At 36.6% G+C, this 26919-nt stretch overlaps 3 protein-coding genes and 1 pseudogene across 4 annotated transcripts; 1 reads left to right on the forward strand and 3 right to left on the reverse strand.

Annotated features, from left to right (window-relative positions):
• Window positions 1-16: 16 nt before the first annotated feature.
• LOC121790440 (50S ribosomal protein L27-like) lies at window positions 17-6856 on the reverse strand. 2 transcript variants are annotated; one of them, XM_042188656.1, is made up of 4 exons: window positions 6716-6856; window positions 6153-6266; window positions 573-697; window positions 17-486 (listed from the first exon to the last, which is right to left on the reverse strand). In XM_042188656.1, the coding sequence occupies exons 2-4, from the start codon at window positions 6232-6234 to the stop codon at window positions 235-237; spliced, it is 459 nt and encodes a 152-aa protein (XP_042044590.1). In that variant the 5' UTR covers window positions 6235-6266; window positions 6716-6856; the 3' UTR covers window positions 17-234. The 2 variants fall into 2 exon arrangements, with proteins under 2 accessions (XP_042044590.1, XP_042044591.1); XM_042188657.1 differs by having other exon boundaries at window positions 6153-6350.
• Window positions 6857-9108: 2252 nt separating this feature from the next.
• On the reverse strand, window positions 9109-16586 carry LOC121790442 (phenylalanine--tRNA ligase alpha subunit, cytoplasmic-like). The gene is made up of 19 exons (XM_042188658.1): window positions 16297-16586; window positions 15903-16025; window positions 15781-15816; window positions 15462-15554; window positions 14567-14623; window positions 13834-13889; window positions 13603-13695; window positions 13059-13149; window positions 12445-12482; window positions 12316-12354; window positions 11735-11811; window positions 11571-11655; window positions 11395-11491; window positions 10713-10809; window positions 10180-10251; window positions 9970-10036; window positions 9763-9888; window positions 9533-9587; window positions 9109-9337 (listed from the first exon to the last, which is right to left on the reverse strand). Exons 1-19 carry the CDS (start codon window positions 16441-16443, stop codon window positions 9284-9286), a joined length of 1503 nt encoding a protein of 500 aa, XP_042044592.1. The 5' UTR covers window positions 16444-16586; the 3' UTR covers window positions 9109-9283.
• A 975-nt stretch (window positions 16587-17561) lies between these two features.
• On the reverse strand, window positions 17562-21944 carry LOC121790437 (annotated as a pseudogene).
• A 3085-nt stretch (window positions 21945-25029) lies between these two features.
• LOC121790439 lies at window positions 25030-25632 on the forward strand. The gene is made up of 2 exons (XM_042188655.1): window positions 25030-25193; window positions 25437-25632. Exons 1-2 carry the CDS (start codon window positions 25030-25032, stop codon window positions 25630-25632), a joined length of 360 nt encoding a protein of 119 aa, XP_042044589.1.
• Window positions 25633-26919: the final 1287 nt, after the last annotated feature.

Here is a 26919-nt window from a genome sequence, read left to right on the forward strand (position 1 = left end):
AATGAAATGAGAAAAATGCACAACCAACACAATAAATCTCACAATTGCAAAGTGTGTTATTTCAATTGAGACAATTCCACACCCTATTAAGCATAATTAAGGCAAGTGCTGCTGTCATTGACAACATTTTACATCTAAACAATCAAAAATTGAAACTTGTTTATGCTTTCAAAATGTTAGCAGCCTATTTTCGCCAAACAGGATGCTGCATTACCACGGTGAACACAACCTGAGCTAAGCTGCCGTCTTCATCTCAGCTGCAGCCGCAGCATCAATGTCGCTCATCTTTGCGTAAACTGGATGCAGCTCATGGCCTTCCTTCGGCTCAACATGAATCCACTTGCGCCCAGTTAGCTTGTTGCGCTCAAACTTCACGCAGCCTTCCTTCAAGGCGTAGAGGGTGTGATCTCTACCCATGCCAACGTAGTTCCCTGGATGGAAACGTGTACCCCTTTGACGAACAATGATGTTTCCGGGTATCACTCTCTGCAACATTCACCATACAACATTACATATCAACAAAACGGAAATTCATCAAGTTTCAAGTGCAAAATTAAATATCAAGCTCTCACCTCTCCACCAAACTTTTTGACCCCTAGATTCTTGGGCAACGAGTCACGGCCATTTTTAGTGGATCCTGCAGTTTTCTTGCTAGCCCATCTCCTCAGCACCAGACTCAATCCCTCTCCAGATACATCTATAATCACCAAAATGTGCATGTAATAATGGAGTGCTCATTTCAGTTGGAAGAAGCTCGGCTAGAAAGGAGTTCGGTAAGCTCGGCTTACCGAGCTGGAACTAGCCTGGTACTAGCCGAGGAGAAGAAGAAGAAGAAGGCAGAAGTCGGTAAGCTCAGCGGTAAAGAAGCTCGGTATGGAAGCTCGGTATGGAAGCTCGGCGTTGAGCTGGAATGAGCCGAGAAGGAAGAGTTCGGTTGTAAGCCGAGAAGGAAGAGTTCGGTTGTAAGCCGAGAATGAGTTCGGTATTGAGCCGAGGAAGGAGCTCGGTCTTGAACCGAGAAGGTAGAAGCAACCTAGCCGAACTAGCCGTTGGAGCAGCAGTTAGTTAGCTGAGATGTAGCGGTTATTCTTCTTGCTTTCTTGATTCTTCTTGTAGTTAGTTAGTAGCAGTTGCTACGTGATTATAGAGCTTTAAATAGCTCACCATGTATGTAGTTTAGAATAGAGTTTAATCAATAAAGAGTTTTCCAGTTTTCTCTCCAAGATTATCATCTTCAATACTCAAAGTGTGAGTGTGTGTGTTTCCTGCATTGTGTGATCTCATACAACAGTGAGTGTGTGTGTGATCTTATTGAGTGTGTGAAAGCCTTGTGTGCGTAAATCCCAACAAGTGGCGCCGTCTGTGGGAAAGGGATATTGAAGCTGATTTGCAGAGGATCAAACGGTTTCAGAGATGGCAGCAAGGCTTGATGCAGAGAAGTTCACAGGCAAGAATGATTATGGCCTGTGGAAGATGAAGATGAAGGCGGTTTTAATTCAACAAGGCTTGGCGGCAGTTCTTGCAAAACCAGATGAGAAAGGAAAGGCTCCAGTGCTTGATGAAAAAGCTCAGGCAAAGATGGAGGAGATGCAGCTCAAGGCACATTCTGCAGTGATTCTGTGCCTTGGAGATAAGGTCTTGAGGGAAGTTCAAGAAGCCAAGACTGCGGTGGAGATCTTGGACAAGTTAGATGAAGTTTACTTGGCCAAATCCTTGGCTAACCGGCTGTATCTCAAGAAGAGGCTGTATGCCTATAGTTTTTCTGGAGATAGGTCCATCATTGAGCAGCTAGAGGAGTTCAACAAGATCATTGATGACCTGGGATCTGTTGATGTCAAGATCTCAGATGAGGATAAGGCCATTCTCACATTGAATGCCTTACCTAGCTCGTATGACCAGCTAAGTGATGCAATTATCTATGGAAGAGATAAGCCTATCACCTATGCAGAAGTCTATTCAGCCTTGATGGCCAAAGAACTCCAGAAGACAGCCAACAGAGGCTCTGCAAGCTCCAATGTTCAAGCTGCAGAGGCCTTGAATGTGAAGAAGTTCAAGAAGCAGAACTTCAAGAAGAAGTTTGAGGGCCCTAAACCCTCAAGTTCAGATGCTCAGAAGGAAACCAGAGCTTGCTATTGGTGCAAGAAACCTGGACATTTGAAGAAAGATTGTCATGCATGGAAGAGAAGATGGCCTCAGAGGGACACAATCAATCTGATTGTGTGGAGAGTGCTGATCCCCCGGCTCAACTCATGAATATCAGTGACAGTGGGGTCAGTCATAGGTGGATAATGGACTCGGGGTGCAGCTTCCATATGTGCCCCAATAGAAGCTGGTTTCATGATCTTCAAGAAGCATCGGGTACGGTTGTTCTTGGTAATAACCACATTTGTCAGATCAAAGGAATAGGGAAGGTAAAGCTAAGCCTACAAGATGGCTCTATAAAGATCCTAACTGGGGTGAGGTATATTCCAGAAGTAAAGAGGAACCTCATCTCATTGGGAATGCTGGAACAGAAAGGGTTCACCATATTGATGAGTCAAGGAAAATTGTTTGTGAAATCTGGAGATGCAGTGATGATGGAGGCTGACAGAGAGCATATTCTCTATTATCTGAAGGCTAAGGCTGTTGATGGAGAAAGCAATGCAGTGTCAGATGATTCCATAATGCTATGGCACAAGAGATTGGGCCACCCAGCCGAAGGAAGCTTGAAAGAACTCATCAAGAAGGGTCTGATCTCTGGAGATTTCAACAAGATGGACCCCTGTGAGCAATGTATACTTGGAAAGGCTAAGAAGGCACCCTATCCTACAGGTATTCACTCTTCTACAGCCCCTTTAGACTACATACATAGTGATCTTTGGGGGCCTTCACCGGTGTGTTCAATTGGTGGAGGAAAGTATTATCTAGCTATCATTGATGACTATACAAGAAAGTTGTGGGTATATATTCTTAAAGAAAAATCTGAAACACTCACAAAATTCAAGATATGGTGTAAGGAGGTTGAGCTAGAGAAGGGTAGAAGTGTTAAATGCTTAAGGACGGACAACGGCCTAGAGTTCTTGTCTGCTGAGTTTGATCTGTTCTGTAAAGAGAAGGGTATGAAGAGGCACCGGACTGTTCCTGGTAATCCTCAGCAAAATGGTGTTGTGGAGAGGATGAATAGGACAATCCTAGAGAGGGTGAGGTGCCTACTTCTTGGGTCTGGTTTGAGCAGCAGATTCTGGGGTGAGGCTGTGTATACAGCAGCCTATCTCATCAATAAATGCCCATCTACTGCCCTGAAATCTGAAACTCCTGATTACATGTGGTATGGAGCTCACAGTGACTACTCAAAATACAAGGTGTTTGGGTGTGCAGCCTATGCTCATGCTAGGCAAAGTAAGCTTGAAGCTAGGGCTCTGAAATGTATCTTGCTGGGGTATCAGAGAGGTGTTAAGGGGTATAGGCTCTGGTGCATTGAGCCCGGTAAGCAGAAGGTCTTGGTGAGTAGGGATGTGGTGTTCTTGGAGGATCAGATGCCATTCCTGAAAGATAAGCCGGACTCCAATGAAGATGAGGGTGATTTCTTCAAGGTGGAGCCTGTGGGGGTTGGCCTAGGAGCAGGTGGAGTCATTGACTCAGGGAGTGAGTCTGATTCAGATAAAGAAGAGGCTCCAACTCAGGGCAACCAGGCTGGTGAGTCTATATCAGACTCTATCAGGGACTATCAGCTTGCAAGGGACAGAGTTAGAAGAGAAACAAGGCCACCAACAAAGTTCTCTGATGTTGTGTATTATGCTCTGTGTGCAGCTGAAGGTATTGATGGTGCAGATCCACTCACATATAAAGAAGCTATGCAGAGTAAAGATAGAGAAAGATGGATTGAAGCCATGAATGAGGAAATAGAGTCTTTACTCAAGAACAAAACATGGATTTTGGTGGACAAATCCAAGCTGAATACAGATGGAAAGGAGAGGAAGCTGATCAGTTGCAAGTGGTTGTTTAAAAAGAAGGTAGAAACCACTGATAAAGACAGAATCAGGTTCAAGGCAAGGCTGGTGGCTAGAGGCTTTACACAGCAGGAGGGAATCGATTTCAATGAAGTGTTTGCACCTGTTGTGAAGCACACTTCGATTAGGATTCTATTGGCTGTGGTGAATCAGCTTGACTGGGAGCTACAACAGCTTGATGTGAAGACAGCCTTCCTCAATGGAGATCTAGAGGAAACTATCTTCATGGAACAGCCAGAGGGCTATGTGAAGATTGGAGAAGAAGGCAAGGTGTGCCTGTTACAGAAAAGTCTTTATGGACTTAAGCAAAGTCCTAGACAGTGGAATAAGAAGTTTGATGCACAGATGAAGAAGATTGGCTTCTCCAAGTCAGAATATGATGATTGCATCTACATCAAGAAAGCAGGCAAGACTCCCATTGCCTACCTATTACTCTATGTGGATGATATGCTACTTGCAGGGCCTTCTATGACAGAAATTCAGAAAGTTAAACAAGATCTGAAGTCAAGCTTTGAAATGAAGGATCTAGGAGAGTCAAGGAAGATCCTAGGCATACATATTCAGAGAGATAGAGGCTGCAAGAAGCTGTGGATGCTGCAAACTGACTATATTGAGAAAGTTTTGCAGAGATTCAAAATGGAAAATGCAAAAGCTGCATCAACTCCTCTGTCCCAGAGTTTTAAGCTATCAAAGGAACAAGCCCCTAAAACTAAGCAAGAGGCTGATGAGATGGAGGCTATCCCTTATGCTAGTGTGGTTGGAAGTGTTATGTACACTATGATTTGTACAAGACCAGATTTGGCTCATGCTATCTCAGTCACTAGCAGATACATGGCAGACCCGGGGAAGGAGCATTGGAATGCTCTTAAGTGGATATTGAGGTACATGAAGTCAACTAAGGACTGGGGGATTGTGTTCAATGGCTGGGAAGGTGAATCTGAGGAGGTTGTGCAGGGCTATTGTGATGCAGACTATGCTGCAAACCTGGACAACCGAAAGTCCCAAACAGGTTATCTTTTCACCATGTTTGGAACTGTAATCAGCTGGAAGTCAGGGTTGCAAAGTGTTGTTGCTCTCTCAACAACAGAATCAGAGTATATAGCTCTCACTGCAGCTGTACAGGAGAGTTTTTGGATTCAGGGAGTGATTTCTGACTTTGGTTTTGACCAAAAGACAATGGTGATTCATTGTGACAGCAGCTCAGCTATGTGCTTGGCTAAACATCCGGGTTTTCATGAAAGGAGCAAGCACATAGACATAAAGTTGCATTTCATTAGAGATGAGATTGAAAAGGGGAGAGTGAAGGTGATTAAGATTAACACCTTGCACAATCCGGCTGACATGCTAACAAAGTCTCTAGGTAGAGACAAGTTTGATCATTGCAAGAAATGGATCAATGTTTGTGCAAGAACTGAGATGAGCCCTCAGGTGGAGAATTGTAATAATGGAGTGCTCATTTCAGTTGGAAGAAGCTCGGCTAGAAAGGAGTTCGGTAAGCTCGGCTTACCGAGCTGGAACTAGCCTGGTACTAGCCGAGGAGAAGAAGAAGAAGAAGGCAGAAGTCGGTAAGCTCAGCGGTAAAGAAGCTCGGTATGGAAGCTCGGTATGGAAGCTCGGTATGGAAGCTCGGCGTTGAGCTGGAATGAGCCGAGAAGGAAGAGTTCGGTTGTAAGCCGAGAAGGAAGAGTTCGGTTGTAAGCCGAGAATGAGTTCGGTATTGAGCCGAGGAAGGAGCTCGGTCTTGAACCGAGAAGGTAGAAGCAACCTAGCCGAACTAGCCGTTGGAGCAGCAGTTAGTTAGCTGAGATGTAGCGGTTATTCTTCTTGCTTTCTTGATTCTTCTTGTAGTTAGTTAGTAGCAGTTGCTACGTGATTATAGAGCTTTAAATAGCTCACCATGTATGTAGTTTAGAATAGAGTTTAATCAATAAAGAGTTTTCCAGTTTTCTCTCCAAGATTATCATCTTCAATACTCAAAGTGTGAGTGTGTGTGTTTCCTGCATTGTGTGATCTCATACAACAGTGAGTGTGTGTGTGATCTTATTGAGTGTGTGAAAGCCTTGTGTGCGTAAATCCCAACAGTGCACATTATGATTTATGTTCCAACACAAAATTCCAAAACATACTGTATTATTTTTACATAAAAGGGGATAAAGTTAATACCAGTGGCGGAGTTGTAAACAGGAGTGCTGGAGATCAGATCCCTGATGCTTAATCTTCTGTATAGTGATGCAACGGAATTCATGGTGTTTGATTAATACGCAGCACTAGAGAAATCTGATTCAGGATAAGATGCTGATCAATGTCAATAATTCTGAATTTGAAAATGTCTCCCCAACTAGCAGTAACAAAATCAGATGGCTGAAATCGAAATACAAAGCGTATAAAGCTGAGGTGACCAAAAATCATGTTGCTAGAATTCAAATTTATGCAGAAAGATGACATAAATTGGAGGCGGGGAATAGGATGCCAGTATCCAAATCCATACTTCTGATAAACTCCAATGTTAAAAAGAGGGTTACAATTTGTTTTTGGAATAACTGGTTCACACATTTCATCAAACACCTTATAGGAAAGCACAGAACAAACAGTGGCGAATCCAGTGGGGCAGGAGGGGGCGGTATCCCCTTCCCGACGGCCAAGAGAGTCGAATTTTCCTAAAGGGTTGACCGGAAAAAGGCATAACCGGCCCCATCCGCAAAAAAAAAATTGAGGAGGAAGAAAACCTGTGATGATGAAGTGAGTGGCGGTGGAGAACCTTCCAAAATGAGAAGGTGACATGAATAGACGACGCCGGCGGAAATGGAGATTGGGGTTCGTTCAGTGAATTGGGGAAGGATGCGTTGGGAAGAAGATGACAATATTGGGCTTATTTGGGGAAGATAGATTGGGTTTAATAAATTGATCATTTGTTGGGCTAATAAATGTATAGAAGGCCCAAATATTTTACTTATTAAATGTAAAGTATAAGCAATTTATAAAATTGGAGACACTTTTATTACATATATTACGTTAATATAGAATATGGAATGCACATTTTTTTTCTAATTGTAGTACTTTACTTGGACAATTGTATATACTGTATTTCATAAAATTATACTCAATTATACTATAGATTTTATTTAAAAATGAATAGTAATGGTCCTCTTCTATTGCTTATATCATCATAATCCAAAATCGAGACCGAATTTCCACCCTTGGATTTTAAAATGAGTGGATGAGATTAAATCTTATGAATTTCAATAAATAGTAGACAAAATATCAACAAAAGGGTAAGATCGTCATTCTGTTATCATATCATAATTTTCGTGTTTTTTCATATCAACATAGTGTATTACCAATATCAATACAATGACATGAGTATTTCAACACAAGTATACGAAAATATCAACAAAGTTTTATTGAGATTTTATATGCATTATATTGAGATTTTGCATGCAATATATTGAGATTTTTTTATGTATTTGTTGATAAAAAAATCTACTTATAACATATACGAAAATTGAAATAAAAATCATCAAATTTCATCATCCGAACATCGTCGGAACATATGCAATTTAAATCTCGTTAGAATCCTTATAAAATTATCTTTAATTTGATATATTTTTTGTGAAAAAATAATTTATATCGAGAGAATTATGTAAATTTATAATTTTAGGATAATTTTAATAAGAGAGAATCGACATTAATACCTTTTAATTTTATTTAATAATTATTTAAATTTAAAATATAATCAACTTGACATTATATCAACCACTATATCTCCAATGGTTAAAAATTAGTCTTAATTTTGGATTGCTAATTAGTTAGCAGTTGATCACATCCTGAATAGTAATACCTCAAATAATACATTTAATCCAATTGTACTAAACATATTACTTATTCATATCTTTTATTAATATCTTTATTATATATTTTTGATTAATTTTTTAAATATAATTTGGCATTTAATATTCATAATATAATTTTGTGACATCAAGAAAAGTTTATTCTTCAATTATTTATAATAAAAGAATTTTAAGATATAGGTACTCGTAGAAATTAATTTCGCGGAGTGATACTTGAATATTAATATACTCCCTCCACCCAATAAATATGAAATATTTGAATTTTGAGATTTTATGCAGTGTTTTTTTTAGTTAATGAAAATAGAAAGTAGAGTAAGAGAGATGAAAATGTAGAGATGACATTGTTTTGGGAAGGGAAGTATTATTTTATTACAAAATATATATTAAAATATTATATTTAATTTTTATATAATAGTAATAAATTTCGCCCCCTCCGTTTCGATGGGCTAGATCCACCAATGAGAACAAATGCAGCATAAAACGAGATGCTTCACACTACTGGCAAAGCTCTATTCCATCGGAAATCTCCCAACGGCGAGATGAACACGAATACTGACTTCGTGTGCGTGTGTCTGAGAAAGATTGAGAGATGAACGAACCAGCGACCCGCCCAACTGAAGTTAAGCAACTTACTTGGTAGAAAACGGTATTTATATGCAGCCCAGTGAAACCGGGTCGGGTCAGTAAATAATAGGCTTAATTCATATTAGTAATAATTATTAAAAAGTTTTCTGTTTTGTGAGTAAAAAAATGTCATGGGTTGTATAAAAAATGATAAATCACTTAGATTATCTATCTATATTCATTTAAAACTTATACAATCACTTTCTGAACCAAGTTATTGTTTACGAAATGAACTAATTACTAGAAGAGCTCGTCAGTTTTCTTATTTTTCTATTTACTTGTATTGTCGTGTTTTTAACCAACTTAACCAATTTGTGATTTCCAAGTTTTTCAATAGCTTCAAATCAAGACACGCCAATATGCCATTAATCCGAATATACAAATTAATCTCTGTACCTATTACTTGCTTGAACCAATAATTTTCAAAAGTAATTACTTAAATAAACAAATCTACTTAAAATTTGTTGCTTACAGAAATTGGCAGGATGCAACGACACAGCTTCAGTAACCAATTGTTGAAAATGAAAATAAATGAAAAACAACGAATATATGGGGAAATCGTGTGGAATGATCACTGACAAACACACCAATACAAAGCTACCAAAACACACACACACACACACACACACACAGAGGGATTTGAGTAGTTAAGTTAATTAAATTCGTTTTTTCATAAATTCCACATAAGCAACGCGCCTTTAATGATAAAAAAAATCTAATCTGGGTAAGACACGTCAACAATAAAAATGACAAAATCAACAGTAATATTTGGAACACTGCATTTCATGAAAAAGAAGTGTGTAATCTGGCGGTGAGCGTCTTTCAATTAAGTCCAAGGCGACATATCGGGTTTCTTTTAGTGAGAGATAGATCCACCTGCAAAATCGAAGCATGCAAACAAGGATGTAAGAGCTTCAACCTTAAAAGGCTTTGTTTATTTGATTGATTCTAAAAATTAATCACATTTACTTGAGGATATTATCACTAAGGGATTGATATATTAATCTCAGTCCAAATCCAATGCCTTATTTATCCTGATAGTTAACGTTACAATGAAGCACAACATTTTACCTTGTGGCCGAAGAGATCTCTGATATTGTCAATTCCATACAGGATCATCGTTGGCCTGCCAAGTAAGGAAATATGAAAAATAAGAAAACAAAGCAATAGCCAATAAGTAGTAGGTATTTGAGACATGGCAAAGCTGCAAGAAGCATCTTATATGAATTACTAAATCATAGGATAAAGGTCTTGTCTAGTTGATAGTTCCAGAGTGAACAGGTGGATATGAGCGCACATACCTCTCGAGTGAAAGACCCCATGCGATCACCTGCACATCTTCAGGAAGTCCCATTGGCCGCAACATTTCTGGTCTAAACATCCCAGAGTTGCCAATTTCAACCCATTTCTTCAGACCTTCGTGATAACTGGAGGAAAAAAATTTATTAGCTTGCATTTATTTAATGGTAAAGCCACAGCTGTGATAGAGGGCGTTTTTAAATCATCACCTGAAGATTTCCATGCTTGGTTCAGTATAAGGATTGTAGGCAGGTTTGAACTTAAGCTTAGACATCCCTGAAATTGATAAGATGGATTAACCCCTTTTAACAATATGTACATTTTACTTGCCACACTCGCAATAAACAGCCTTTTTAATCATAACCTGTAGAGGAAATGAATTTTGTGATTTACTATCAACATAAAGCTAGTATAGTTACCAATCCGAGAGAAGAAGTCTTCAAGAACTCCCCTCAAGTGTCCAAGAGAAAGCCCACGGTCGCAAATTAAGCCTAACAACAGGATGTTAGTTTTGTGGAAGCAGAGCAGCATTTACATATAAATTGTAGGCAATGAAAGGCAATCATTAGTATAGCACTTATTTCACTGGTGCAGTTCAGGGGACAACAGAAAAGGCAGTGCAAACCAGATTTAAATTGTTGGCATACAAACTATGGCGATTCAATTTCCTAATAAAAACAAAAATGCAAGGATTCACAGTAATTACGTCAACAAAGACAGAAGTATCTAACTTCCAACTTTGACATGTCTTACATGGTACAGATTTTACAAGAATCATATACGCATGATGGTGCATGGCCAACTAAGCTATCAAACATTTGCAAGCCAAAACACAGCATATGGAAGTTGTGTTGTGGGGTCAGTACGATATTAGCACCATAATGCAAAGCTTGATTAATAGAATAGGGTGTAACTGTATAAACATGGAATTGAAAATATCCAGAAATGTAACCTTCTATCTGGTGGAATTCAGCTAGATGAGTTCGATCTACAGCTTCATTTCTGAAAACACGGTCAATAGAATAATATCTTTTTGGAGTAAAAGGTCCCTGCAAAATATATGATTTCAAATTAAACTTCATGCAACCAGAGTAACTGAGGCAAAAGTAGCCTACTGTGCAAATATATGATCTCGAATTAATTTCAAGCAAACAAAGTAATAAGGAAAAAAATATCCTACCAGGCCATATAAATCCAAAATTGAGATAAAATGAACTGCAATAAACCAAAAACTCAACCAAGACTTGTGTACATAGCAAAAAAAGAAAAGATGATAAGTTAAACTTATTTACTTTGAGGATTTGTAACTTGGTAGCATATTGTGTTTGTGGACTGAATGTCAGATATGAATCATATGACTGATATACCTTTCATGTAGTATATTTTAAATGTATTAATGGGAAGGGTGTGACAATTCATATCTCACCTCTTTAGGTGGGAATATCACTCAATTAGTCACCCAAATTCAAAACAAAAAGAAATGCCCACTCATCTTGGACAACATTTCCATGTAAAATCAAGAAAAGTAAACAATAGACACAATAGAAGCATTTCTTACAATCCACCCTATCCAAATATGTAAAGAATGCATAAGACAAGTAGACAACTAGGATACAAGGCCAACAAAAGCTAACCTGGGCAAGTGCATACAGCATCCTGGTGGAAACAGCAGTTGTGTGAGTCCGCAGAAGATTCTTGTTTGCCTCCTCTCTCTTCCAATCATAGCCATACCTAGAGCACAAAGAAAGTAGGTTACTTGCCTTAGGGTTGGGGTTGAACTAATTACCTCTTTATTCAACAAATTGTCTACCCCCGGGACCCATAGCCACCAGATTCGTGAACTATTTTAACTCGCTCTACATATTCTTCAGGCAGACTATTTGTGGTTGAAGGCACTGCAAACATCAATGACAGTAAGAAAACTGAAATGCACAAACCCACCAAGATAAAGATCTAAAATGAGATTCCAATCACCTTTCAGAAAGAATGTGTCATGTGAATCACGAGCCGGGTGTTGTTGAGGCTGGAAAAGTGCGTCAAAGTTCCAGAAGCTGCAAATCCAACATACAACTCTCAGTGTTGATAGCAGCTATGCCATTAGTTATTGACTTTGCTTCCAACATATTGCTCATGTAAAGAGGACAAGAACAAGGAGTACGAAGAAAGGAATCAGAAGGCCCTTATTTCCAAATTCATGAAAAGTGAAATCCTTCTACTGTACACTATTATTCTATTTCCTTTTTTTGATGCAATCGTGGACTTTATCAGTTCAAAATATCACAATCAAATGATGATAAGATAACACTGATGGTATAAACTCTCTATTGACATAAAACCAGCATTTAAAAATATCTTATCTGGAACAGCTGATGGAACTCTTCTGGTGGTCATATTTATCTTACTTGTAATTACTAAAAGAACAGATAAGTTAGAAGCAAGGATAAATATGACTTCAGAAATACTATATAACATTCATATCGTATTTATATCTAGTAAGATAGAAGCAAGGACAACTCCGACTTCAGAAATATTATTATATGTACGAAGATTTATACCTGCTCTCCACATAATTGTTTGTTGGCATCTCTTCAAATCTGCAAGCCGTAAATGAAGAATCAGCAATTATTGGCACATTAAGTGATTATATATTAAAATCAGCCTCCTTTACTGTTGTTATTCCTTACCCCATTTGGAGAAATATCATCTGAATTTGTTGCTTAACCTGCAGATGAAACAAAATTTTGTTTACAAGAGAAATACAGAAACAAAAATTTAACCAGAATTTGCACAAACTTACATCGATATATAACTGACCTAATCAGAGATGGGGTTATAATGGAACCAATGCATATGTTTAACATTTTTCTTAGACGAGAAGACTAATTGTCAAAATCTAAAGTTCCTTAAATTAGAAAATGTGTTCAATCAGACAGGAGCAGTAAGCACAGGAGTAGTAGGCTCCAAGCTAGTTGCATGACTTTCTCATTGGAACTATTGAGGAGAGAGAAAAAAATGTTATTCCACGAAAGGTATATAAATAGAATTTTAATAGCATACTAGTTGCATGATTTCTCGTTGAAGAATCTTTACTGTTTGTGATAATTATTTTAAATTTAAAACATTCTATTCCAAAAGTTAGTAAGAGAACTTTTCTTAAAGAAACAAGATCCAGTGCAATGTTCTGGTCCCAAATTATTTAATAGGAGTACCTGTAACTAAGCAACATCAGGAGTGAAAGTGAATAGATGCTACAAGCAGTCAATTACATCAATTGTACAAAAAAGTTTGGTAACCCTGCCTTGTATAACGGATGGAGACAGCCACCTTCAGTAGGTTGACCCTTTGCAAGGAAGTTGTACTCTTTGAACTCAACATCCTTCCATTCATCCCTTCAGAGAAAAATTAAAATTTCAGCTGAAAAATTATGATTCCATTTGGATCAACAAATTTAACATATATGCCTTATAAACCCACTGAGAATGATATGTTTCCGAATGAAATAATTAAAAAAAGTAAAGCAGAAATATGCTACAAATAAAAAAGTCATTTACATATCAACACAAGCAAGATGAAAACAGGTGAGTTTAGCAAAATCTTGATCAAGCATATTATATATTCACTCTGATGTCAAACCCAGCAGAATTTTGAGATCATGGATATGTTAAACTTTGCACTTAACCATCAAAACTGCAATAAACCTAGCAGGCCACAAGTTTAACCTTGTTGCTTACTCATGCACATGCTCAATTTTAAAATCACAACTAGAACTTGAAATAAGCAATTGCATATTTTTTTGCAGCTATAATAATCTTAAAAGACAATGAAAAAAAGTGATTTATTACCTCTGTAGATGATCACGAACTAAATCGGTTGCCGCCTTTTTCCTTGTTGCAGTATAATTAGGACCTTTCTTTAGCGAATAGCCTTTCCAAATCCTTATATCGAAACAAAATTAATAAGAAAACAGAGAGCACACAAAGTAGAGGTACAGATTAAGGTACAAAAAAAAATTAATCACATACTGCGAAACAAGGACAAAGTAACAGAGAAGCAAAAAAAATGTAGGTTATTACTGGAGACTAATAAGCTTTCTTCGCTTGAGAGTATCAATATCCTTAGCACCAACAGCCTGTAATTTTTTAATCGTATCAGTTTATATCAGAGGATGGAGATTCATACAGATGTTAGGAAAGGGATATCTTAATTCATAATGCAAATTTACAAAATAGATGCAAAGAGCACAGAAATGTTGCCATGAAGAACATTTCTCATGTACTAATCTCTCCAAGGCTAAAACTCTCAGCATTCGTATCTTTGGCAAGATATTACCTCTTTTCTGTTGGTTGAGAACACAAAGGAGCAGATTCCGGGATTAAGACAAAGGATGACATATTAATATGGGTTTCAAAAATTAAGTTTATAAAAGTGCATGCTTTGTAAATGGGAATAATGGGATAGGAATATACCTAAATATGCTGCATCCAAAATGAGGAAAAGTTATATTTATTTGCATAAATCAACAGTGGAACTGTAGCAGAATTCAGTTCTCATTCTTTAAAAGACAGATCTCAGAAATTCTTAATATCTGCTTAATAATCCTAAACTCTTTCGATTTATTTTGAGAAACCATACAGCAAATATTTTATATATTGATCCAAATTGCATCCAAAAGGACGGGTATATATACAATACCAAGACTGCACCTAAATCAAGGTTTATTGGAAGAAGATACTATCACAAAAAGATACATAGGCTAATATAATAAGTAAAAGGAAAAACATAAAGCATATTAAATATGTTACACACCTCCCCATTCTGAATCTGAATTAGTAAGTCTTTCACTTTGTCTTCAACATGTTCGACCTATATCAAATCATTGAAGTAACAAATAGTCGGCATGCATCCAGCATGTTCAAGTTTAGAACACCATGAAAGCCAAAAAAATTTCATCAATATAAGCACCTTTTACATCTATGAAATGAAGTATCTTGGGAACACAGTCATAAGATAGCAACACTAGAGGCATATGAATCCATGTCATTCATATGTAGCTTGGGTTAAAAGGAGAAATATGTGCCCATTTAAGAGACGCAACAGAATAAAGAGGGCAAGATTGATTAAAAATTTGTATATGTCAATATATATTTTAAACGTGCCCAGCTTCAATAAGCAAAACTGCTCAAGACAATAATCAAATCTAGTCCAAACGATTATATGCATATATTTGACATATTTAGGCCATTCAATGGATGGGTATCAATAATATCAAGTGTGGAGATGAACTACGAAATTAAAGCAAGAAGAAAACTAATATGGATTTGAAAGAACAAGACCAATATTTAGACAGTGAGGAATAGGTTAGCAAAATTGAAGCCTTTGAATAAGTTGAAGTCAATTGACGAAGTTCTGATTGATATACAAATTTTGAAACATTTTCTTCACAGTATGTCATCTCATCAGATGCAAATAGCTAAGGGGGGATGAAAGGAATTTTTATGCAGAAAAGGGAGTGCAGCACATTTTTGTACAGTGTGTAAGTATCTTATTCAGAGAACATATAGCATACTTTAAGAGTCTTAAGAATTGTAAGCTGGGAAAAAGAGACGCACAAATAACTTCAACGAACACACATCCCAACAAGATATTTCAGCTGAATCTGATTGCAATTAAGTATTTAAAAGATATTCATAATCAGCATTACCTTCCGTGACACTTGAGAATCTTCCAGGCCTATCCATTTGTTCTTCATGGCCTGAGCCCACCCTTTGTCATAAATCAGTGACTTAGTTTTGTCCTGTGTACAAAACAAATGGAAGGCAACCAGCATTTACAATGGAGAAGAAAACAATTACCTACGTACAGACAGCATCGAGTGAAACGAATAAGAGTTAATAACTAGGTAGCTAATCGCTATTCATATTCTATTACGAAGTTGGAGATAAACTCATACTCCATTGACTAGGAAGAGGCATGCATATATTACAGAAAACATATGAACCAAAATGAATATAGATGCATACATCAAGATCCACAGGCAATTTTGACTTCACGATTTCCTGCAAAAAGACCATCAAATAAAATAAGGGCATACTATCTGAAACATCAAAAAATACGCATCCCAAAAGTCAAATCATTCCATTACCTGCAACTTAGCTTTTGCGGTACCCTCTGCAGGCACGGCTTCAAAAAGTAACACTTCAGCAGATCCATATTTAACATAACTCTGAGCCTCCTCCGAGAGCAGCCATTTCTCCCTCTTTATATCCTGCACAGTTCCATAAAACACAACCTCTCCATCAGCTCAATCGCATTATCTTCCATGTGCACAATCTCATTCTAATTTCCACACCATAATTCAAACTTCATTTCAACTGATAAATCAGCTGAATTGCTAATAGATCAACTTAACTCAACTCATCTAATACACTACACACTGAATTGTCAACTTCTACAAATCTCTAAGCGAATTAAAATTTTAAAAAATTGCGATTAAAAGAAGAAGAATGCAGCAGCGGCAAGGAGAGGAGGAATCTGACCGAAGCAATAACGAGACCAAAGGCGTTGAGACTTTTGATGGCGTTGACGAGCTCTTCGTGGTCGATTCCTTTCTCCTGGGAGAATACTCCGGAATCTGATATCTCCTGGTTGCGCTTTAGATGGCCTAGCACGGCTTCTTGCGCCATTGATTACCGGCGAATCGGAGGTGGCGCAATGGCAGAGTAGCAGCGGAGTTGCGCCGCCGCGAAACGAAGGAGAAGAAGGATAGGCGAAAAATGGGCTACAAATAGGGAAATATCAAAAAAAATTACAAAAGGTGAAGAACGACGATAAACCCAATTCGCCTCACGGCTCACGTTTTACTGATATTTTAGGGCTTTTACAACGTTAGTTAAATAAATACTCCGTATGCAGTTTTTCGACTACTAGAAATAATTAATAAACTACTACATAAACAAAATTTAAATTAATAGCCAAACATTATTATTTATGTATAATATAGTAGTTTTTATATATAATATCGTGTGTATATGTATAGGAACTTCCTTCTACGCATTGTTTCATGTCAATACACAAAATTCATCCTTGTATTGTCACTAAATTGGAATTTCATGATATACCAATTTTTTTGTTAAGTTATTATATATAGATAAATGTAAATTATAGTATATAAATAAAGAATTGTGGCCATTAACTTAAATTTTGTTAATATGATTAATTAATTTCAAACTTTTTTATTTTTTGTAGCATGTAAATATTCAAAAATTATAAAAAAAATAGCATAGGCATGTATGTATAATGTACGTAAATATTATTCCTATAAGAGTTATATATACTTGGAATATGACTTTTTTAGAGTTTTATTTGTCAAATAACTATTTGTTGGACATACTAACTCATTATGTCATTTGGTATGTCTAAACTAGGGAATATTTTCTCTATTTTTAATAAATTTCTGTTGAAATATATGCTTTTAGCATTTTCAGTTTTTGTTATTTTTCTAAGAGTCTATGCGCTTTCTGTAATTTTGAAATTAATAGCATGAACAGCGTATATTTTATCTACAAAAAAATGTAATAATCATTATTTATTGTTCATTAATATTAAATTACTAATTGCTAACTTTTTTTATTTTTTAAAATATTAATATGTCTCATTTTAATTTTGTGATGTCCCACGTCTAAATATCACATTTCACGTTTACTAATCACATCATTTGACATTCTCTAGCTCACAATCTTTAATTATAGATCCATACTCTCTCACAATACTTTTCATTTTCGATTGCTAAAAACAAATCAAATGTATAAGTACTTTGTTTCTTGCCTTTCTCGTGAAAAAAAAGATACCAAGAATCAGGCTACAATGAATGGGGAGGCAGCATAAACAAAATTATCCCTTTATACAAACGTTTCAGAAATTAAGAGATCAAACTCCACATTTTTTAGAGGGGTCAGGCCGAAGTTCTCTGCAATCTCAGTTTCCCACCGGTCACCATTTTCTAGCAGCTTCTCCTTGTCGTAGAGAAGTTCTTATCACGTCGAAATTTGAAGCTATTGTATACATTTCCTCAGTTGACACTAATATAGCATAGGTGCAGATTTTGGTAGCAACCTCGTGAGTCTCAGTAGCGAATTCGAAGTTGGGTCGTTCCACAATGGAATCGACTGGGCATGATTCTTGGCAGAAACCACAGTATATGCACTTGGTCATGTCAAAGTGATTCGAGGTGAAGTCAATAACCTAGTTGTCCTTCTGCTTCCATTTTCATGCGCCTCAGCTTCAATGGTGATTGCTTGAGCAGGGCAGATCTGTAAAGGAAGATATATATAAGGGCATCAAGTAGAGTTTGCTGGACAAGAGACATAGATAACGAAGTAGTTCAGCATGTTTCTGATGTACTAATAAGGTTTGAAGGATAAAAATATATGCAGACAAAGCCTAAGGGTAATAAAAAGCAACACATAATAAAGCATTTGAATTTTTACAGCAGCAGTTAGCAATAACCTAAGGCAAAGCAGAGTGAAAAATCAGATCCTTACAGTTTCACAAGTTTCTAAGCAATGCAACGCTCCTCCCAGTTGGATAACGTCGCAAAGCATGTTCTCCATGAATGCGAGGACTTAGAGGACCCTTCTCCAAAGGATGGTTAATCTGCATAACAGTAAAATATCAGAAAATTAATCACCCAACAGGTAGAGAGATGGACCAAACTGTGGTTCATCCGATAGCCGACTCATCCAGATAAAAATAAAATAGGAACAATCAGGGGGAAAGAAGTAATTTAGTTGAGAGCATGTAGCTGAGAACATGAATAAAAATTTAGTTAACAGATACCAACTGCAGTTAACATACACACAGACTCACCGGAGAAAGCTGCCATGATTCAAGACACTGGACTCAAAATAGCATCACGAATAGCCTCTGCCCAATTTTCCACGCAGCTGATACTTCTGGATGGCTCTCTTTCACTGCCAACGGTATCTTCTACCATAAGAACCTTGCACTATTACTGTAACAGTTAACATCACACAGTCACAGTCACAGTCACAATCGGCACCATCGCCACCATAGCACAGCAACCAATTAACATAATCAAACAGAAACAATGCATTTAAAGCAAATTTATCCGCAAAATCTTAAGAAGGGAAAAAAATTACATGTCATTGACGTAGATGTGACCGATGAGATGAATGGCTTAAGGGTCATTTTTTCTTTAGCAAACCATGGGAAATAACGTTGTGTGTCACACTATCGGGTGCACAACCACGTTTCTCCATCTCTACAAGCAAACGTTTTGCTTCCTCCATTGACCCCTTTTGACAAAGTGAGCCAATGATCATTGTATACATTCGAACATCAGGTTGGGGGCCTGTAGAATTAAGTTGGTTGAGGAGATCTATAGCAGCATCACATTTTCCATTTTTGCATAATCCGTTGATAAGAGTACCATATGAAACTAAATCAGGATCAAATCCTCTCTCTCCGATCTTATGCACTAATAAAACAGCTTCATCAATCTCTCCATTTCGGCACAACCCATCCAATAAAATATTATAAGTGAAGATGTTAGGACTTACTCGTCGGGCTTCCATATCCTTAAAAACCTTCCACGCATCAACAAATCTATCTTTACTAAGGAATCCATGTATCATGGCATTATAAGTATGTGTATTCTGCTCCAAACCTACAAAAGGAACTTCAAGGAAAAGAAACCAAGCCTCGTCAACTCTTCCCTTCTTGCAGTATCCACGTATTAAGCTGTTATAGAACTTGATATGAGGCTTAAGTTGGTCGAAAAGATTCCTTGCAATGTCAAGTTCTCCATGCATGCATAATCCATTGATAAGAGTAGCATACGAGGCTATATCAGGAGTGATTCCATTCCCTTCAATCATGCGCAGCAATGAAAAAGCTTCATCAATCTCCCCATTCCTACATAGCCCATGCAATAGTATATTATAAGTAATCAGATTGGGACTTGCTAGGTGGTCCTTCATATCCTTGAAAAGCTTCCATCCATCAGCAAATCTATCATTACTAAATAGTCCATGTATCATGGTACTATAAGTAAAAGTATTATGCTTCAAACCTTTACGAGAAACTTCAAGGAAAAGAAGCCAAGCTTCATCCACTCTCCCCTTTTTGCAAAATCCATTTATTAAGCTGTTATAGCACACAATATCAGGCTTGAGGTCCCTGTCTGCTAGAGAATCAAATAACTGTTTTGCTTTATCAATCTGCCCTCGCAAACAGTAACCATCTATTAGGGTACTATAAGCAACAACATCAGGAAAAATATTATGTTGCTGCATAGTTTCCAACAAAGCCTCGGCCTCTCTCACCTTCCCTTGTTTGCAAAATGCATGGATCAATATACTAAAAGTAACGACATCCAAAGAGATATGAGAAACAGCCATTTGATTCAACAAGTCTTGAACATCCTGCAGTCTACCAGCGTCACACAAGCCCTGAATCATTGAATTATACGAGAATATAGTAGGTGTAACACCATTTCCTACCATCTTGGACAGGAGCTGCAAAGCATCATTGACCATTCCACACTTGCATAAGCTATCAAGTATTGCATTATATGCCCTAACATTGGGTCTCAATCCTGTTTTCTCTTCTAGTATACGAAGCAAATCATGGGCAAGGAGAACATGCCCAGATTTGCAAAGCCCATCTATGACAATCAAAATCGTAATATCATCATACTCATGCATTCTACAATTCAATATCTTTTCAAACATTTTCATGGCATCAGAGACTTTATTATCTAAAACCAGCCCTCTAATAAGTGTGTTGAAAGTTGTGGCATCTGGTTCATAACCGCTCTTGAAGAAGATGCCCATTACAGAGAAACCAAAACTCACACATTTCTGAAGGCAATAACAGTTAATCGTAATATTCATCGTGTAGCTATTCACGGGGACACCTATTCGACGCATTTCATCAAACACGTAGAGGGCAAAGGGATACTGCTTCATTTTTGCAATAACACTCAACAGATTGTTATACATGCAAACAGAAGGCTGTGGATGCGTTCTCATCATTTGCTGAAACAAGTGAATAGCATCATCTAGTTCTCTAACATAACTGAAATCTAATCTTTGTGGCTCAGATGAAAAGAGTTTATCATTGCCACTGAAACGGTGGAAATTCGAACAGAATGGTCGAACATAATAACTGATTTCAGGAGAAGCAATCTGTCTTCTACGATTCAGATCAGATGCATAAGCAGAGGTTTTTCTGCACATCTTCATCCGCGGCACAGACTTGGGTGACCTTAAGCAGCAACTTCGATTTTAAGTATAGCAGGATATGCAATAATCAGGTTTTGCTTCGTTAATTCCACCTGACAAAAACAGAGTGAGAGGAGACAAAGTTAAATGCTAAAATAAATCGAAAAAATATAGCATTAATATCTCCAAATTCTATCAACACAATAGCATATTTCATACTACTACCAGATCAACATATATTAGTGACATTATAAGAAATCAAATTTTTCATTTTCAGATGAAACAATTTTCTAAAAGATCTGACGAACAACCAGAATTTAAAAGATACAATATTAGAATTTGATAATCTGTTTTTATTTTAGTTGATATATTTTGCGTTAGTTTATTTTATTGGAAAGAACACTAGATACCAATTCCTAAACTATGAAAATACAAGCTATCAAATCCATCCCATGTTTCAAACTTCATTTCAACTGATAAAACAGCTGGATTGCTGCTAGATCAACTTAACTCAGCCCATCTAATACACTACACACTGAATTTGCAAATTCAATACATGAGATAAAATTATAGGAGTAGTATTTAAAAAAACTGCTATTAGGAGAAGAAGAAGAATGCAGCAGAGGAGAGGAGGAATCTGACCGCAGCAATAACGAGACCAAACCCGTTGAGAATTTTGATGACGTAAACGAACTCATCGTGCTCGATTCCTTTCTCCTGGGAGTTGGCCTGGCACGGATTCTTCCGCCAGGCAGATTCTTCCGCCACTGATTACCGGCGAATAGGCAGTGGTGCAATGGATTACAGCCGAATAGATTCTTCCGCCACTGATTACCGGCGAATCGGCGGTAGCGCCGCCGCGAAACAACGGTGAAGAAGGATAAGCGAAAATGGGTTACAAATAGGGAAATGTAAAAAATGTAACCAATTCTCCTCACGCCGTATTTATATATGTGATTAAAGGGCTTGTTTAACAATGCTTTTATTTGAACGTTATTTATACTTATTCAGTTTTTAGAATTTCAATGAATTTCTGTTTGAAATATGTGCTTTTAGCATTTTCAGTTTTTGAGAGTGAGGTTTCTGTAACCTTGAAATTAATAGTGCTGTCGTGTACTTTTTGTCCCATAAAATATTTGCCCATTTCATTTTCGTCCGCCCTATAAAAATATGACATTTCCATTTATGAAAAGTTATCACAATTTATTACTCAATTACATCAAATTGTTTATAACTTATACTACCATTAAAATACTAATAATAATGTGAATTTCACTATTCACTAACACTATTTTACCTATCATTTTCATCCTATTTCTCTTACTCTATCAATTTTATCTTAATTCTCGTATTATATTATATGCCTATATTTTTGTAGAACGAAGGATATGGAGTATTATATTTTATCTACAAAAACAATGTAAACTGTTATCCAGAGTACTAATATTATTAATAATTTTAAATGAACTATTATTATTAGGGTTAGATCGATACGATATATCGCATCAAAAACATTGTATCGTTTATCGTATCGAAAATAACGATATGAAAGAATTTCATATCGTTATCGTATCGAAAGTTTTGTTATATCGAATGTCGATTTATCGAACTTTCGATATGTATAATATCAATATCATTACCGTATCGATATTTCGATATATCGTACCAAAATTCGATATATCATTCAGAACGATATATCGAAGATCGATTTGATTTCGATATATACGGTATATATCGATAATTCAATATGTATTGATTTTAAACTTCAATATGTATTGAATTTCGATATGTTTCGATATATATTTATTATTTTAAACTCCAACATGTATTGAATTTCAATATGTTTCGATATATATTTATGATTTTAAACTTCAATATGTATTGAATTACAATATGTTTTCGATATATACGGTGTATATCAATAATTCAATATGTATTGATTTTCGATATAACTCGATATACTGAAAATATCGATATATATATATATATATATATATATATAGGGAGATGATCAAAATAAGTATGTGTTTAAATCCAGAAATGCAGACCAAATCTTGGCCCTAGGATTAGATGATCTAATGGTCAATAATTAACCAAGAACAACGGAAGGTCATAATTAAGCAATTTTAGGTCATATTATAATATTTGAGTTTAATGTCATGCTAAGATCGTTTTAGGTCATGCTTTGTTAGCATGACCTAAAAATTACCTAATTATGACCTAAAAGTAACCTAATTATGATATTGTTCTGCGTTTCTGTATTTAAATCTAGTTTTGCATAGATCAAAACCCTATATATATATATATATATATATATATATATATATATATATATATATATATATATATATATATAAATAATAGTGATCTAGGGCAAGAGCCCCTTAAACCTATAACTAGAGAACAAATCATAGCCACAAGATCAAGAAAATCAAGGGCTAGTATTAATACATGTAATTTTCTAATTTAAGGAGAAATTAGTTCCCTCAATCACAAATTTACTCCATAATAACAAGGCGGGGGTATTATGGTAATTTTGTAAAAGCTTGATAACAAAATCAGGTTAGGTCGCCCAGCAGAAGCTTCAAATCCCCTTCCTCTGCATCTTCCGCAACGGCACCGGCGTCTCCAACGGCCGCCCCGTCTACACCGTGGACTCTGGCACATCGCCGCCGAGGTCTTCTCCAACATCGTCACTGCAATCGAAATTCAGGCTGCCCCTATTTTTCAAAGGATTAGTTAGGTTTGCCATTACCACTGTATGTTGGCACGAAGTTAGGCTGAAATAAAACGCTTTATTCAAAATGATCTTTTCTAAGTTGCATTTTCTGTCTGGTAATTTGGTAGTATACGATATTTTATTGTTCATATTCAAGTGAATATTACACGCTGGTATCGAAGCGTTGGACTTCTCTTTTAAGAGAAGAGATAATAATGTGGATGCTATTTTCACATTGTAATTTGCCTGACTTATTCTCTGTAAATATATCCAAAAACAAGAGTATTAAAAAAATTCTAGCCTGAACGCTTGCAAAACAGTCGTAGCTCAACTAATAATTGAGAATTTTTTTTGTTAACAAGAGTGAAGTAAAATCATGCTAATATTGATGTGTTTTGTCAACAAGAGTGAAGTAAAATCATGCTAATAGTGATGTATTTTGTTAACAAGAGTGAAGTAAAATCATGCTAAGAGTGATGTGTTTTGTTAACAAGAGTGAAGTAAAATCATGCTAAGAGTGATGTGTTTTGTCAACAAGAGTGAAGTAAAATCATAATAAGAGTGATGTGTTTTGTAAACAACAGTGAAGTAAAATCATAATAAGAGTGGTGTGTTTTGTAAACAAGAGTGAAGTAAAATCATGCTAAGAGTGATGTGTTTTGTTAACAAGAGTGAAGTAAAGAGTGATGTGTTTTGTAAACGAGAGTGAAGTAAAATCATGCTAAGAGTGATGTGTTTTGTTAACGAGAGTGAAGTAAAATCATGCTAAGAGTGATGTGTTTTGTTAACGAGAGTGAAGTAAAATCATGCTAAGAGTGATGTGTTTTGTTAACAAGAGTGAAGTAAAATCATGCTAAGAGTGATGTGTTTTGTAAACAACAGCGAAGTAAAATCATAATAAGAGTGATGTGTTTTGTAAACAAGAGTGAAGTAAAATCATGCTAAGAGTGATGTGTTTTGTTAACAAGAGTGAAGTAAAATCATGTTAAGAGTGATGTGTTTTGTTAACAAGAGTGAAGTAAAATCATGCTAATATATAGTGATGTGTTTTGTTAACAAGAGTGAAGTAAAATCATGCTAATAGTGATGTGTTTTGTTAACAAGAGTGAAGTAAAATCATGCTAAGAGTGATGTGTTTTGTAAACAACAGTGAAGTAAAATCATAATAAGAGTGATGTGTTTTGTACACAAGAGTGAAGTAATAAGCGCTTTTCTTCCCTACCCTTCCCTATCTTTCTCCCAACTAAAAAAGAAACCAAAAAAGCTAAGAGCACTTTTGTGTTGAATTGTAAGTGAGGTGAAAAAGAATGGAGATAGAAGTTGTGAAGTGCGAGTGTTGCGGGCTGAAAGAAGAGTGCACAGAAGAGTACATCAACAAGGTGAAGGCCAAATTCGAGGGGAAGTGGTTGTGCGGATTATGCTCGGAAGCGGTGAGAGATGAAGTGAAGAAGCAATCCGAAACAATCACACTGTTTTACACACTCCCCTATCCACCACCCATTCTTCATTTTCTCCTCCGGACCCATAATCGCTCGCTCCTATTTATTGTTCATCATATTTGATTTTCCTGTTTACATTTGTTGTATTAATCTATATTCTTCATTCCAGAATTGATCTGTTAGACAGTTTTACGTCATGATTTTTCACAGAAGCATGATCTTTACCCAAACATATAAACGAAAGTTGGTACTGTACTTTGTAAATTATTCTCAAGGAATTGCTTAGCTAATGATAGGTTTCAAAAGGATTCAATGGAAGAAGACAAGGACAGGTTAGTTGAAACAGACCGACTCGAAAGGGGCCTGCTACTGGACCGCGCCCCGGATTCTGGTCAGTTCAACAACGACGATGACGAAGAGCTGCCGCCCCTCTACATAGCGTCGTTTCCGAAGCCGAAGAGAATTTCGTGAAATACCAGACGGCGAGGTGGATTCTCTACTAGCTGCTGCTAATACTCGCGTAGGGCATCGGCTTGTTCATGCTCATTTATCTGCCTCTACACCGAAGAAGGCGCAGAGCATGACGAGGAAGTCGAACTTGTCGAGCTTCCAGATGTGAGCGGCGGCGGGGGAGATCGATGAGGCCGATGACGGCGGTGATGATGATGGCCCCGAGCACGAGGTTAGGGGTGTAGTGGAAGAGCGGCATGAGGAAGAGGAGCGTGACCATCACCGTCACGGCCATAACGACGTTGGAGAGGACGGTGCAGCCTGCGTTGTGGTTGACGGCGGATCTGGAGAAGGCGTCAGTGGTGACGTAGCTGGAGGTAGAGGATATGTTCATGATCCTATTTTATATTTTCATATTGTTATTTCCAAAAATACCCTTAGCCTATTTTGTATTATTAAAATAATAATATTTGTTCCATTAAGATGTGTGGCTGAGATTTGCTCTCTAGTTATACACTTAAGATTAGTTATATCTTGATCACTACCTTATTTATATATATATATATATATATATATATATATATATATATATATATATATATATATATATATATATATATATATATATATAAATAATCTTGTATAACTAATTTTAAGTGTATAACTAGAGAACAAATCTCAGCCACACATCTTAATACTCCAAATTAATCTTATGGCTTAAATAATCTTGCAGATTTTTATAAAAAATAATAGCCAAAGGGCATTTTTGGAATTTAATATCTCCAAATGTATCAACGTGAATTGTCTTAATCTGAAGGGCTGTTCGCGGCGATTCCCTTAGTTGCAGTTTACTTGTTCAATTGCTCCAACAATATCACCTATTTATGTTGATTTTTTGTTTGACTTTTTTTTTAATTTTTTTTGGATTTTGATTTTTATTTGTTATTTGATGATGAAATTTGGATGAGAATTTAGATTGCTTGTTTATTTTATTTTATTTTATTTTATTTTATTTATATTCATGAGATGATTGGTGATAGAGTTGATGCTCGTTTTTTTTAAAATTAACTTCATATATTTATATCATATATATGAAGGAGAAAATTACAAATCAACTCCTATAACAAGGAGGAAAGACAAATTACGCCACCCAGGGTTCGAACTCGAGACCTCCAGGATGGACGCGGTATCCAGCACCCTTTACCGCTAGGCCAAGGGGCTTGGATATAGAGTTGATGCTCGTTGTGTGGGGATAATTTCATAACAAGATTTTACACTGAAGTTGTAAAGGTTTTTTTGTTTGGAATG

Source organism: Salvia splendens, unplaced genomic scaffold (genome assembly GCF_004379255.2).
Source record: "Salvia splendens isolate huo1 unplaced genomic scaffold, SspV2 ctg518, whole genome shotgun sequence".
Lineage (NCBI taxonomy): Eukaryota > Viridiplantae > Streptophyta > Magnoliopsida > Lamiales > Lamiaceae > Salvia > Salvia splendens.